This window comes from Pseudochaenichthys georgianus, chromosome 7 (assembly GCF_902827115.2).
Source record: "Pseudochaenichthys georgianus chromosome 7, fPseGeo1.2, whole genome shotgun sequence".
Taxonomy (NCBI): Eukaryota; Metazoa; Chordata; class Actinopteri; order Perciformes; family Channichthyidae; genus Pseudochaenichthys; species Pseudochaenichthys georgianus.
In genome coordinates, this window is record NC_047509.1 from 39,286,535 (window position 1) to 39,301,973 (window position 15,439).

The following is a 15,439-nucleotide window of genomic DNA, read 5'->3' on the forward strand; positions in this document are numbered from 1 at the left end:
TTGACACCCCCCCTTCAAAGTAGATCCAAAGTCAATTGTTGGATAGACGAGAGAGCGGTGTGTGTGAGGACGTCTTCCAGATTAGAGGACTTTGTTACTCTCTGTTGTTTCTGGCTTTTTTCCCTGTGTGCTCAGGAGTCTTTCAGCGCGCTGCACTGCAGGGGTATTCAGTTCCAGTGCCTTTGAGGACTTGTTTGCTCTGACCTTGTTTTTCTTCATCACTTTGTAGGGTTTTTCTCCCCTAAAAAACTACTTTTAAAGAGCCAGCCATAAGTCGGTCACTTTGTTTTCTTGACACGGCCAATTCAGATTATATTTGGATTCAAGCTGCAGCCCAGTTAGTTCTTTTGGTATTTATTTGTATTACATTATTGCAGTGTTCTGTAATATTTGCAGTTTTTTTTATGCAATCAAATTCTTGTTTTCAAAGCATTCTACTGCTGGTTGATGCTTGGTTTTCAGCTACACCCCTATTATCCCGGTTGGATGATTGATGTTTGTGAGGAAATTAAGAAAGCATCATGTCTGGTTTTTCTCCTTGTATCTAAAGCAGCGTGGCTCATCATTTAAACACCTGTCAGTCAGTCTTAAAATCATCTCATGCTATATGCTCTGAAATTGCAGATTTTAGCCTTACAGTAAATTAGGCAAAACATGTTTGGACTTATCTCAGTAAGCTACTAGATGAACTAAGGTAGAGCAATAACATTGAGTTTATTGATCTTTGGCTAAGACAAGTCTATTATCTCAAACAGGAAGTCTGCGTAGGTCCTGACTTAACCATGGATGTACACTGAACAAAAATATAAACGCAACACTTTTGTTTTTGCTCCCATTTTTCATGAGATGAACTCAAAGATCTAAAAAAAAAATTATATACACAAAATAACCATTTCTCTCAAATATTGTTCACAAATCTGAAATAATCTGTGATAGTGAGCACTTCTCCTTTGCCGAGATAATCCATCCCACCTCACAGGTGTGGCATATCAAGATGCTGTTTAGACAGCAGGATTATTGCACAGGTGTGCCTTAGGCTGGCCACAATAAAAGGCCACTCTGAAACGTGCATTTGTTGCTTTATTGGGGGGGGGTCTGGGGGGTCCGAAAACCAGGCAGTATCTGGTGTGAGGGGTAGGGGTAGGGTTAGGGTAATGTTGTGAATCGAGTGGCCCATGGTGGTGGTGGGGTTATGGTATGGGCAGGCGTATGTAATGGACGACGAACACAGGCCACTCGATTTACAACATTACCCTAACCCTAACCCTACCCCTACCCCTCACACCAGATACTGCCTGGTTTTCGGACCCCCCCAGACCCCCCCAATAAAGCAACAAATGCACATTTCAGAGTGGACTTTTATTGTGGCCAGCCTAAGGCACACCTGTGCAATAATCATGCTCTCTAATCAGCATCTTGATATGCCACACCTGTGAGGTGGGATGGATTATCTCGGCAAAGGAGAAGTGCTCACTATCACAGATTTTTGAACAATATTTGAGAGAAATGGTTATTTTGTGTATATGGAAAATGTTTTAGATCTTTGAGTTCATCTCGTGAAAAATGGGAGCAAAAACAAAAGTGTTGCGTTTATATTTTTGTTCAGTGTATAAAGAGAGCTGGGTAAAGCGTTGGATGTGCTTTGAAAGTTAAAAAGAATCGCCACTAAAGAAATCCTAATTCGAAACCATAGTTACAAAAAGTTAGGCAGTTCCTGCTTCTGCCGGAGAGAGGTGAGTTCGTCCCAAAGTTTGCTGCTGTATTTACACCCCCCACCTGAAAGAAGGAGCCTCATTCAGCTGAGAGTCAGACTACAGGTGGGAGTCTGTAGGGATCGGTTTGGAATGTGGCTCGCGTGTACACTTCAGCCTTCACTTCTAATTCTTTCCCACAATACTTATTTTCTCTCTGCTATTGTCTTATTGTTACTTTGCTGTTAAAAGTTGTCCAGTTAGCATTTCACCACAGTGGTCAACTGTCAGACTCTTTGGATCTACTACTTTCACATTGTTTAAAATGCTTAATGACAAGTCATGGCAATAGATTTTGGTAACTATGGAAGCTCCATTTTGCATTTCTTTAAACTTGATTTCACAGTCACTGATGTCATTGTCCGAGTGTCCTTATCACTGTCATCCCTCGTGCCGTGTGTTTGTGACGTCCCACATCACCATGCAGCACCTGAAGGCACAGGACATAACCACACTGTTATTCTGCTGATACGTTTTCAGTAACCTCTTTTTATATTGATTTTACAAAAAATAAATCTTATCTGTATTTTTCCCATCATCTTAAAGCCACCATTTTTTTAAATTCAATTATTCTATGTGATAAGGATCTTCATTATTCTGATGGTGTAAGTTTGAACAACTGGAAAGTATCAACATGTGATTTATTTTGTAAGTGTACACACAGCAGCTGTTGGTGTTAAACATTGACACGTAGCTTCAAGCATGTGTTTGACTCATGAACCATTAGCTACTGGGATACCAGCTGCTGTATCCAGATGTGTATGTGGTCACATGACTGCTGGATGATCATGTAAAACACAATGATGAATCATTCTGTAAATGGATATTCATGTTTTTAAGCATGCACAATAACTTTTAAATGTATCATTGCATAATACAGTGTGGGCTAGTGCCACATGAATGATTGTCCCTGTATGACCTTTGCCTTAATCCTTTTGTTTGATTAAGATCCATTGTGTTTCTGACGATGGTGATGTGTTTTTTGTTTTTGCCAGGCCAGAGCAGCCACCGGTATAAAAGGACTGTTTCACAGAAACCCAAAGCAGGCTTCCCTGGACAGCCATGCTGCTGCTCAGCACAGCCGTAAGCACCCGTTCGGGGCCCACCTCCTGCGCCGCACCGCCAGCGCACCCACCAAAGGCCAGCTCAAAGTCAAGAAGGGCTTCCCGGAGATCGCCATCGACACCAAAGACTACAGCTCAGAGGGTGCTAGTGAAGACCGGGAGTCTGAGGACAGGGACAAGGCCTCTGCCGGCGTCTCTCACCAGCCCACACCCCCACAGAACAGGGAATCTCTGGCATCCCACCCAGCCAAGGGCCCCTGGGAGCGCCCTGATACCAACGGGGCTTTCCACCCCGAAAAGGGTAAAGGTAAGAGCCATGTTTCTGCTCGGCGAACAGCCATGACGGAGCCTCTGAAGCGGGCCAGTCGGCCTCACGGTAATGACCCTCTGGACATGAAGCAGGGGGTGTTTGCCCGCGTGGCTCTGAATAGCACAGGCAGGGTGGGGATCTCCTCCAACTGCATCACCTGTGTGGTCAGCTCCAAGGAGAGTCCGGAGGCCGAGAGGAAGGCCAATGACAGGCAGGGATCCAAGCAGGAAGATAGGGAGAGACAGGAGAGCCTCACCTCCTCACTCAAGAGACATACAGATCCTGTAACCATGTCCCAGTCCCCCGCTACCCACTCAGAGCCCCAGCGGACCCCCTCCCTCCCCAGGGCAAACACAGAGGCCCAGTTTCAGAACTCGCCCAAGTCTCTCCCCCGACCTATTCCATTCCCTAGATCCAAACTCAGGCAGACTCTGGGTGATGAGCACATCCGCCGTCAGCCTGCCGCCCCGCAGCGGAGCCCCCGGTCCTGCAGTGTCCCCCGGAGGAGCCCCCCTAGCCCCGCCACCCCAGACTGCAGGACCAACCTCTGTTTGCAGCAGGCCACGCCCCCCAACTACGGCGCCGTTGGCACCTCAATGTTGGCGCCTTTCGCTAACCAGCACAAAGTTCTGTCACTCAGCGACTGTAGTAGCTTGAGCAGTCTGAGCAGCTTGGAGTCCCCCCTCATGCTGCCCCCCTGCTCTGTCCTCGACAGCCGCAAGAGGGCCGTAGGCACCCTGCAGCGCGAGATGAACGCGCTGTTCGCCCAGAAAATGGAAGAGTTACGCCATAAGACTCCCATGTTCTTCGCTGGTAAGATATATACGTTAGCAGAGTTAGCAGAAACCCAGTAGACGCTGAGTGGTGGCTGTAGAGGACCTGTTGTCTCCTGTAGAGGACCTGTTGTCTCCTGTAGAGGACCTGTTGTCTCCTGTAGAGGACCTGTTGTCTCCTGTAGAGGACCTGTTGTCTCCTGTAGAGGACCTGTTGTCTCCTGTAGAGGACCTGTTGTCTCCTGTAGAGGACCTGTTGTCTCCTGTAGAGGACCTGTTGTCTCCTGTAGAGGACCTGTTGTCTCCTGTAGAGGTCCTGTTGTCTCCTGTAGAGGACCTGTTGTCTCCTGTAGACCTTACATCCCAGTACCCTGAAGGTTTGGTAGCATAATGCTGTCAGAATCATCCCTCTACGTTAAATGTACACCTTGTTATCCCCGCGTGTCCCTGAGAGCGTAAGGACCGATCTGATCTCCCATGTGTTTCTTTCCCAATTAGAGTTCAGTTCTAGCTATTATTTTCACCTAAGCCTTAAAACGATTTCAAATAATTGATTCTAGAAATCTTACTAAATGCTTTCTCTATATCCTAAACTCCTGTATCTGACACTGCCCATGCATAACAGATGAGAGAAGTGGTAAGTTTTTAACCTAAAATGAATAGAAGTAGTTTAGTTCAGTTTAGTGGTTTAGTTGTCGGGGACCATGAACATAAATCTCAAAGAGATACAAATATTTTGTACCAGATTATAGCGGTTTGCTAAACATCGTCTGCAGGGCCTGGGCAGCTCAAAACTAAATACAGCACATACAATCCAAAAGTCCCTAAAATAATGCAACAAAAATATATATTTAAGACATGAAAAACTGTGCAAGGACAAATATAAATATATATATAATAGTGCAAAACAACGTGCTATTGACCAATAAGCAAGTAAATGCAGAGAAAATCAATTATATTTATCTAATAACTTTGACAGTGTTTGGTGTACTGTCTGCTGAACCATATGCTAGTCACCAAGGTACTCTATAGACTTCTCATAAGTTACATATCACTATCGGGCTGTGCTGCACTGTCCTGTATGTAATCTCTATATGAAGAGATCAAGATCATGCAGTCTTATAAACGACAGCCTCCAATGGGCTGCATTTATAAAGTGATTTCCTCCAGTCTTCACAACCCTTCAAAGTGCGTATTCATGTCCAAGTCAGCATTCAGAGGCTGCCATAGGCTGTGCACCTGCTCAGGACACTAACGGCCCGTCCACACTACAGCTTCACAAAAAGCTTGGAGCTCGGCGTGTTTGAAGCTCGACCAACAACCAATCATATGAATCTCCCGCCCCTGACACACAAGCAGCGGTTTGATTGGCTAGAGCTTGTACTGGCATATGATTTGATTGGCTGTGAATGGGCAGACGCATTGGAAGCCGTTTTTGAAGCTGTCGAAGCTGTAGTGTGGACGGGCCGTAACACACACATAGACACACACTCACACACTGATGGCTATCGGGAGCAACTTGGGGTAAAGTATCTTCCCCAAGGACATGACTTGTTGACTTCTATGGATCAAAACAACAACCTTTGGATTGTTGGACGACCTTATTGAACCCAACCTCCCATAAAGAATAGGGTTTAGTTTTTTGTTTCTTTGGACCGGATTAGCCTTCATTGGAGAGTGACAACATCAAAGGTGTGAGAGAGAGGGGATGACGTCGCAGTCCAGGGACTTGTTACCAGAACACGAGCCGCCTTCTCTAACCACTTCACAGCGACTCCATCTTTAACACTCCTGTCGTGTTCGGGTCAAATCTGACAGATTTACTACTTTCATCAATCATACATGTTGTTAACATTTGATTGCTTCAAGGCCGTCTGATGTCCTCCACAGTATGACTTTGAACATTTAAAACTGCTGTCCACCACTTTGAGTGCATTTTGAGTGGTTTAGTCAACTTTGTCCCACCTACGGTGTTCCCGCTCAAATATGACCGCTATAGGAAATGGATGGGTTACCATAGATGATGTTATTCCCTCAGATAGTACACATCGATATCCATGTTCACTTTGGAATACACTTTCAGTGTGTATTCTGTGTATGTTCACTGCAGCTGTTCATGTATGTAGACCTTGTTCACAGCTTAGTGATGATTCATGGTTGTTGTGTTCATTTAAGAGCGGTTTAAACGGATGGAAGTCACAAGACCCTGACACCTGTGCTGTGTCCAGGGGGACTCCTCTTCCTCCCTCACAGGACATACTTCAGGAGAGTCCACTTCCCCCCCTCACCAGCGTCTCTCGGTTTACCTTGTGATGAATCTCGTGGGGAAAAACAAGTATCTTTGGAATTGTTCTGGCCTCTTTCAATCGATCATGTGTTCTGACATCTGGTTGTGATGTGACGCAGACAGATAGTCCACATGTCGTGATGAACCTCTACTTCATCCTCACTGTAGACCAAAGCTGTGATGTGTGTTCTGGTGTTGCTTTGCAGATCAATATGTGATGACTTCTCTTGTTCAGATGCTTCTCTGCCCTTGCCTCCATTCTCCCTGTTTTTTCCAGTTTTGCTAAAATCCTTTTTCCTCTCTGTCCCGTCTGCACGCTCTCTCTGTCACTAGTGCAGAATTGAAGGGATGACCAGAGCCAGGTAAACCGCTGAACGCATGCTACCTTCACTTCCCCATCTCTTTCTCACCAACATGCTTCATCTCCCATGTGTCACAGCTGTGGGGGGGGTATTACAATGAATCTACATTTTCACACATTGTTGAACTTTCACCAAAAGCCAGCTGTGAGTGTTTACGTACTTGTATAACGGTGCTGGGACACTCACTGTGGGGAGGGGAGCACATTATTCATGAAGCGTCGTGTCGTGCACAGAATCACTAGAATCACGTGTCGGTGTCGTGGCCTGTGCACTGGTTTGTGTTTCTGTTAAATGGTGAGATCCAGGAACATGGTCAAACACAACATACACTTAGATTGGTTAGTTAAACACATGAGAAAAGAGCACCATGTGTCAGTCGAAGCCGTTTGAAGGCTCAGTGAATGCCAGGAAGTGGTCCTTGACATATCCAGCAGCAAGTGATCATGCATTGATATTAGCTTCACATTGACCTGCTGTGATAACAAATAAAATAATGCATCAATAATAATATTTTGATATGTATGATTCTGAAATGGGTTTATGCCAATTGAACTTAAGTAAGATTTTGAATGCACGACGCTTACTTATAACAGAGTATTTCTTTATATGTAGTGTTGCTGCTTTCCCTAAGTAAGAGCTGAGTACTTGTTCCACCGCTGCAGATAGTAATATCGTTCCGTGTGCTCCGTCTCTCCTCAGATTGTTCCACAGTGCAGAACCCAGCTCCTCCTCCACTCCACTCTGACGCCGCCAGAACCACTCGAGTCATCCGTTCTGTCTCCACTCCAGAAGACAGCCTGTCTTCGCATCACTCCTCACCCTCTCCACTGCAATCCACAGCAATAAACGCAGACCACCTATTGGCCGCTCCTTCCAACGGTGTGGTACACTCTCCTACCAGTGTGAGCGGAGACCCTAAGAAACCAACGACCACTTCCAGAACCACGTTGCTCCCTCTGACTCCTGAGAAGACTGAACCATCACAAGTCGTCCCGAGCAACAGAGGCGCTGATTCTCTCATGGAGCGCTCGCCCAACCAGAAAGAAAACCTGACGGAAAAGAAACGTGAAGCAGCGGAGGTTAAGTCTGACCACAGGGTGACGCCTGCCGCTGTAACAGAACCTCCACGACCCCCCGCGCCTGAGAGAGCCCCAGCCAGGAGAGCCCTCTTTAGCTCCATGCCGTCCCACTCTCCGGTAAGAAGAACCAACAGTGAGGGCCATGTCCTGCTGGCTGTAGCCTCCACGGAGCAGTCGGCAGTACCGCAGGTCTGCACCGACGCCACCATGAACGACCGCCTGTGGAGCAAGTTGGACCCGGCCAGTCAGCGAGACAGCATGTCCTCCTCCTCCAGCATCTCCTCCAGCGACACCGTCATCGACCTGTCCCTGCCTAACCTGGCCAGGAAGAACCTCAGCAGCCCCCCCACAGCCGGCAGCCCCTGTGACCCAAACTGGATCAACTACCGCCACTCAGCGCTGGTCTCCTACGATACCCCGCAAGTCAGCAAGAGCAAGTCCAACCCCAATCTCCAGCAGAGCGAGTGCCCGAGAGATGAGCTTAAGCCCCGCCCCCTTCAGCCCCCCGAGGAGGCTTCTGTGGACTCTCCGAACAGGCTGACCCAGAGGAGGCACACGTGGAGCCGGCTCTACATGGAGGGGCTCAAGCAGTCATCCCCCAGCAGGCCGTCCCCTCCGGCTAAAACCCCCGTAGCTACAGCTTCCATGTCCAAAAGCCTCGGGGATCTGACCTCCGATGACATTTCCTGTAACTTTGACAGTAAGTACCGCAGTATCAGCCGTAGCTTCATCGCCAGGCCCCTCAGAGACCAGTTCCGCAGGGGGAGTCCGCAGAAGTCCCGGCCCACCAGTGACCTCACAGAGCAGCTCCGGAAGCTGACGGATGTGGAGCCCCTGACCGCCAGCGACTTTGCCCCAGAAACCAGACCCAGAGAGTCACAGGAGGACTTTGTGGATGAGACCCTGATGAGAAGGACCTCCTCCAGGAGCCAAAGCAGGGTGCGCTATATCGCAAACAGGGCCAAGAAGGCCCAGGAGCGACAGAGGCTCCAGGGCCTGGCCCAGGGCAGGAGTGCCAGCTTCAACCTGGGCTGTGGAAGTCTCACAAACCCCATCGAGGAGCGGGGGAACCCTGAAGGCGCGTGTTGCGTGGCCCAAAGTCCCTGCACCAGCCTGGACCTGCTGAGTCAGCTCGCCCCCCTCAGAACCCCGTCCCCTAGACAGCCCCAGTCCCCCCCAGAGAGCAGTGAAGTCTTTTTTAGGCTCAAACTTTAAGAACTGGCTGCCTTGGAACTGAGTGTGAGAGACACAGCGAGAGACTTGTTTGCAATGCAGTCCAGATTTCTTTTTAAGTTGCATATCTTGCAGAAGTCTCGCATAATGATTTCAAAGTCTCACAGCGCTCCTCTGACTGAGGAAGCACTGCTACATCCTGAGGTTGTGCAAGATAAACATTTTTAACCATTGAGAAAATATTGTCTTGAAGCTGAAGGACAGCACCAAACGTATTTAGTTGAAGAGTTTTTATAAAGCGGTTTATGACGACTGATCTACTCTCATGTTTGATTTGAGTTTGTTTAACTTCACTTGCACATACAGTAGCAATACATCACTTGGCAGGTTAGGAAAGGACACATTCTGCTTGTGTACTTAACATGTCAACACGTTAGTATCAGCACATCCATCCACTAGCAATATTTAGAAAAGGATGGCATGGTGTTATGTCATATTTTGTTTTAAAGTTTTAAATCAGCGAGGCTTGTCCCATGTCTTTCCTGAAGAAAATGGAATTTCTACTACAATGCAGGATAACATGTCTTCATTTTAGTATTTTTTTGTGTAGTTTTGCGATTGTAATCTGACCAATATTTTTGCTCCCCTTTCTGATATGTGGCATGTCACAGCACTGAGATCATGTACTTTTAAACCGTGGTAGACTACTGCATACAGAGTTTAGTCCTTGTTTTGACTGCATGTAGTTTATGCACTGTAATGTTTATCCTAAGGCTGTGCTTTATTTACAGAGAGTTTTTTATATGAACATTTGTTAATATTCCAAGCTTCTTTTTCGGATTGTCAGATGGTACTCATAAAGCATGTGTTCTTATTGGTCCGTGGTACAAATACAAGATGAAAGTGATCTGTATCGAAGCACGTTTATCTGTCCACCTGCTGTATTGTTTTGCACTGCCGTGCCAGTAGTTTGTGCAACATGTTAGGGGCAATATTTAATTCAGACAATGTGTAATTATGACTTGAATAAATCGCCAATTAATATTATTAAATGTGTCGCAGCTCATTTATTTCATTTCATCTATCAACGATTGTTTTTCATAGACTACAGTGGCCGATGGGAAAAAACGCTAAAAACACTTGCATTAGGAGAAACATGGTGCAGTTTCAAATATGATGCAAATAAGAATCAGGTTTATTACCAAGTAGGTTGACACGTACAAGGAATTGTACTTGATGTCATGGTGCAAACACAAAAGTAAAACAAAAATAAAAAACACAGATAGAGAACTAATATATAAAAACCCAAACACATGCAAATGAAGAAACATCTTCACCGACTTGATAAAACATGCGCAAGGCTAATATAAAGTGCTGCAAAAATCTGAAAACACAACGGAAACACAGTCCTTGTTGATGTGCAGGGATTATAAAATTGGCCCACTGTCACTGGATAACATAAAATGTTACCTAAAATGAAAATATAATTTTAATAATGTGCCCGTTTCCTTCTGATTTTATTGCAGATCTGCAGTAAGCTAGCTAGCTAACGTAGCATTTCAAATATACTGATTTAACACTTAACAATATGATGCAGACTTACTCTGCCAACTTTATATTCCCCGAACATCAGGTGCTCCGGTCCCCGCTGCGTGCGTCACTTTTAGTGTCGTTGTGTTCTGAGCTTCTTGCAGGGTTTTTTTGTTGCCGTGTGTTGTGTTTGCAGCGTTATATATAATATCACAGGCTACGCCCTCTACTGGACTCTATGGGTACTGCCACAGGGGCATTATGGCCGGCAATGTTATTGTCAGTAAGCACACAGCAATTAGTGTAAAGCTCCGGTTAATGCATTTTTCCGTTTGGGGGGAATTGCATTATGTCGGAGCGCGCGCTCCCCACGAGAGGCGCCGTGGTGCGTTCAGGGACCTCAGTAGAAGAACAGAGGCCTTTCTGTGTCAGCCCCCCATGGGCAGAACTTCCTTTCATGGGGAGTTTTGCGGCGGAGTGGGCGGGCCACCAGGGAGTACCACAGCTTCCTAGCTGTGGCTCCCCAGCTGATTGTTCATCCCCTAACACAATGTTATGCGGAATGGAAGCACAGCTGTGTACTAACAGAGTGGATGGGCAGGACGCTGAAACGGGGTTATACACTTCAGTTTTGCAGCATCCCTCCTCTGTTCAGCGGCGTAAGAGACAAATCTACCATCCCAGGTTTTCTTTCAGCAGAGCCTGTTACAGAAACAAGTGGTGTCTGTTGTGCACCCCCATGACAGGGAGAGGGGGCTTTATTCTATGTACTTCCTGGTTCCCAAGAAGACAGGAGAATTCAGACCCATCCTAGATCTCTGCAGCCTAAATCGGCACATCGCCTACGAACAATTCCAGATGTTAACTGTGAAACAATTACTGGGACTGGTGCAGCCGGGCGATTGGTTTACAACCATCGACCTGAAGGACGCTTACTTTGATGTCGAAATTGTTCCAAGACACAAAGTATTTGCGTTTTTGCCTTCCAAGGGATAGCCTACGAGTACAACAGACTGCCGTTTGGCTATCCCCACGCACGTTCAGCCAATGTGTGGCCACAGCGCTTCAGCCACTTTGCGACCATGGCATGAGGGTTTTCTTTTATCTGGAGGACCTCATAGTCATGGCCAGGTCCAGGGAATGGGCAATGTTTCACACAGCCCAATTGATCCTACGCCTAACCAAGTTGGGTTTTGCGGTCAATTGGAAGAAGAGCAATCCCATATCTCACCAGCAGGTGCAGTATCTGGGGATGGTGCTCGATGCAGGCAGGCTACACGGCACCCTGTCAGAAAGCAGACAGGCGTCCCTGCTGCGGGCAGTTCACAGACTGCGACAGGGGGCAACAGTGACAGCTTTGACCATCATGCAGACTCTGGGTCTCATGGCGGCTGCTCACTCCGTGGTGCCGCTGGGGTTGCTGCATATGCGCCGCATGCAGAGATGGTTTGCCGGCCTTCGTTTAGATCCCAAGAGGCACAAACGACATCTGGTGACGATCCCCCCCTGGTGGGCAACCTCCGGTACTGGGGTCCCCAGTACATCTCCGGAGGGGAGCTCCGCTGGGGCGAGTGACATCCTACATCAGTGTTCACAGACGCATCCGTGACAGGATGGGGGGGGACCTGCCTAGAGAAAGCTGTAGGTGGTCGCTGGGCTCTGACGGAGACTCAACACAGCAACCGCCTAGAGCTGCGGGCAGTAGGGTTGGTCCTCCAGCACTTCAAACCCTTTATACAGGGCAAACATGTGCTGGTGAGGAGCGACAACCGCACCACAGTGGCACACATCAAGAGGCAGGGTGGAGTACGCTCCGCCGCCTTGTTGACCACAGCAGAGAACCTGTGGTTATGGGCCTCAGAGACTGTGTCGTCTCTGAGAGGACTGGAGAACTGGGGGGGCCAACCTCATGTCAAGAGGCGGGCCCTTGCCAGACGAATTGGTGCTTCACCCGGAGGTGGTGAAGCAGGTCTGGGCCCGGTTCGGGAGAGCGGAGGTGGACCTGTTCACCAACCGGCGAAACAGCCACTGTACTCTGTGGTTTTCCATGGCTCGGCGGGACAATCCGCCCTTTGGGGGTGGACGCATTTGCACACGAGCCATGGCCAAGAAAGCTGCTCTACGCCTTTCCACCGCTGCGCCTCATTCTCCCCCTCCTGGAGAGGGTGAGACGAGAACATCTGTCAGTCATCCTAATGGCCCCAGACCGCCGCGTGGCGCCGTGGTTCCCGGAGGTGACACAGATGATGGTGGGCCAGCCCTGGGCAGTTCCTCTGGTCTGGGGGGGCGATGTCTCAGGGGGCTGGTGCAATAGGGGCGTTACCCGCTCTGGGCCAACCTCTCCAGGCTTGGCTCCTGAGAGGGACAGGCTGAGACAGGGGGGATTGTCTGACGAAGTTATCCAGACTATCCAGGCAGCAAGAGCAGGATCAATGTGGGTCAATAGATGTCTGACCCCCCTGGACATAATGCACTTATGGTTTCCCGTGCTCCTTAGGGACCCGAGAAACATGGTGCGCAGTGAGCCCCATACAGGGCTGGAGGACTCCCCCAGCCTGCCTAAGGGCATGTAGGGGAGCCTTCCTCACTGTTTTTTCCATGCACACCCTTCGCGAGGTAAGCGTATCTGGGTGTGCTCTATCAGCCAAGTAACTGCGTTTTGATTTCAAAATACCAAAAACATCCTGCATTTTAGCCATGCCTCATTTCGCTCTTTCCAGCGCTGTTTTTGCAGGGGGCTGATTCTGTGAGCTGCAGCTGACCACGCCCCCCTGCAGGAGAGGGGAGCGTGCTTTGAGATCAGCTGCTGGGCTGTCAGAAGAGGGGGAGAAAAAGAGATCTCCGTCCTCCGTTATTCTTATAGAAGTAAGAAGAGAAGTAATGGGGCAGAAACCCTCCTTTTTACGCAGCGGTCCAGACATAGACATCAAACGGCGACACAGATTCAGTTGCCAGTTCCTTTGGCATTAGGGCAGGGATATCTAGATACTTTCCAAGGTTTGACATAATTAATTGTGCTACTTTGTGCTACTTTTCAAATCTGTAATCAAAAAGCTCCTCAAAAACACTATAGAAGCAGTTCCTGCCGTTGCTACGTTAGTTCAAACAGTAACAACGGACTACTTTTCTTAGCGGATGTATGTCAATTTAAATCAATACATAAAACTATTTTTTAAATCAATCAAATCATTTTCTAAATCCATAAAAGCATTTAAATTAATATTGGGAGTCATGTCGTTACTTTGTCGAGAATATGGCCATGTAATAAGCGGGATAATGTGCACATTGCAAAATGTGCCTTCATGCCGATCTAGATCCCTCCGCAAAAACAAAACAAAAAACGGCTCGTTCGCGGGTGAGAGCCGGCTTCCCGTCGTTCACTGTTAAAAGAGCCGCTCTTTGAGCCGGCTCGTTCGCGACCGACACATCACTACTGTGCACGCCACATTCGAAATGGCTGAGGTGAAGCTCTCTAGCGGAGAATACAGCATTTTCAATAACACTTCCTCAAGAGCGAAATCCAACGTCTGGGAGACTTTTGGTTCCTAGATAGAGAAAATAACCAACATCCCACGCTTTTTGAGACAAATATGCAACTGCGTGTGTTAATAATTGCACGTTTTCACTGCTTAAATATAGGCTATGCGGGTTCGGGTCGGGTCGCGGATCTTGTGCCGACGGGTCGGGTCGGGTTGCGTAACTAATTGGCAGGTAGCAGGGCGGGTTCGGTATTTCACGTTGCGGGAGCGGGTCTTGAAAATCAGACCCGTGCAGGACTCTGGCGTGTATCCATCAGGGCTCCACCCACTGTACCCATAGAGTCCAGTAGAGGGTGGAGCCTGTGAGATATAACGATGGGTTACGTAGTGTAACCCTAGTTATATAAGCACAGGCAGAGCCCTCTACTGGGGGGCCCTGTATGTTATATGCTGCTCGTTGAAGAGGGTGTAGGATGACGGTCGGGAGGCGAGGCCGCCTTATATACTGTGGGCCTGCGCGGGCACTCAGGTACGCCCGCCCCCAGGGGCCGGCTACGTTTATAAATATCTCAGGTGAATGCTCGCATAGTAAGGTCAAGGGCAGTACCCATAGAGTCCAGTAGAGGGCTTCGCCTGTGCTTATATAACTAGGGTGACAATACCTAACCCATCGTTGCATGTATGCAGCACTTTTAGTAAACTGCGTATTACATCTGTTTCCTCATGCTTTTATATTTGCATAACTTTTGATAGTGCAGCTTGTTTCTCGTAATGTAAGAGGTTTGGGCAGTTGTAGCGCGTTTGCACCTGTCGGCCATCATAATAGAGTTCAGAGAGATGTTTTAAAAAGCAGTGAAGCAGAGCTTTATACAAGCGGACATGAAGAAGCCATTGGCCTCGGTTTTTGGCAGGGTCTGTTTGCTGCCCTAATGTGGACTCTGCTTGGGTCTGTGTTTACCAGCCATCACCTCTCTCGCCCTCTCTGGTAAGAAAATTAAATAATTAGACCCCCATCAGGGAGGGATAATGATGCGGAACAAAGACTTGAGTGCACAATAGACGACAAGCTCAAACAGGGGAGAGAAAAAAAGGATTTTCACTGATGCTCGCCACCCAAGACCAGAACTTAAACTATTTACTTAGACTTTTGTAAACTGTCAAACTTGGTAAAAGGTATAAAATCCAGTCAACAAATTATACAAAAATATATAATGTTTCCTTTGGAATAGATTTTCTTGTAAAAATGTAAACCTTTATGAAAGACCATGTACGATCTTGGAAACTAAAGTACACCTAATATAAAGATAACCAGGCTTGGGGAGTAACTGTTAACATGTAACAGGATTATCAGGGATACAAAAAAAATGGCATTAAAAACAGATGTAATCAGATTACTGTTACATTTAGAAAAAAAAATCTAAAGAGATCATAGTGTTTGTTGTAAAGGATCAGATGTTGTCTCTTCTCTTAGAGCTGTACTGTTCTGTAGGATAATACTTTAAGTGTGAATCTAATCTTCTACTGCCTGAATCTGCTTTATGGTTTCACTTTCTTTGGTTCATGTGTTCTGTTTTTAATTCAGCAGGTGAATCTATATGTTCATAACATAGTGTGTGTGAGCTTAACTGTGT

The 15,439-nt window shown here is 47.4% G+C and overlaps 1 protein-coding gene across 2 annotated transcripts in view; it reads left to right on the top strand.

The window, feature by feature from the left end:
- Window positions 1–9,828, top strand: part of plch2a (phospholipase C, eta 2a) — a 334,996-nt gene extending 325,168 nt beyond the window's left edge. For both annotated transcript variants that reach the window (XM_034087852.1, XM_034087851.1), the window contains 2 exons: window positions 2,747–3,122; window positions 7,247–9,828. In XM_034087852.1, the coding sequence (XP_033943743.1) occupies window positions 2,747–3,122; window positions 7,247–8,841 (1,971 nt within the window). In that variant the 3' untranslated portion in view covers window positions 8,842–9,828. The remainder of the gene's footprint in view (window positions 1–2,746; window positions 3,123–7,246) is intronic.
- Window positions 9,829–15,439: the final 5,611 nt, after the last annotated feature.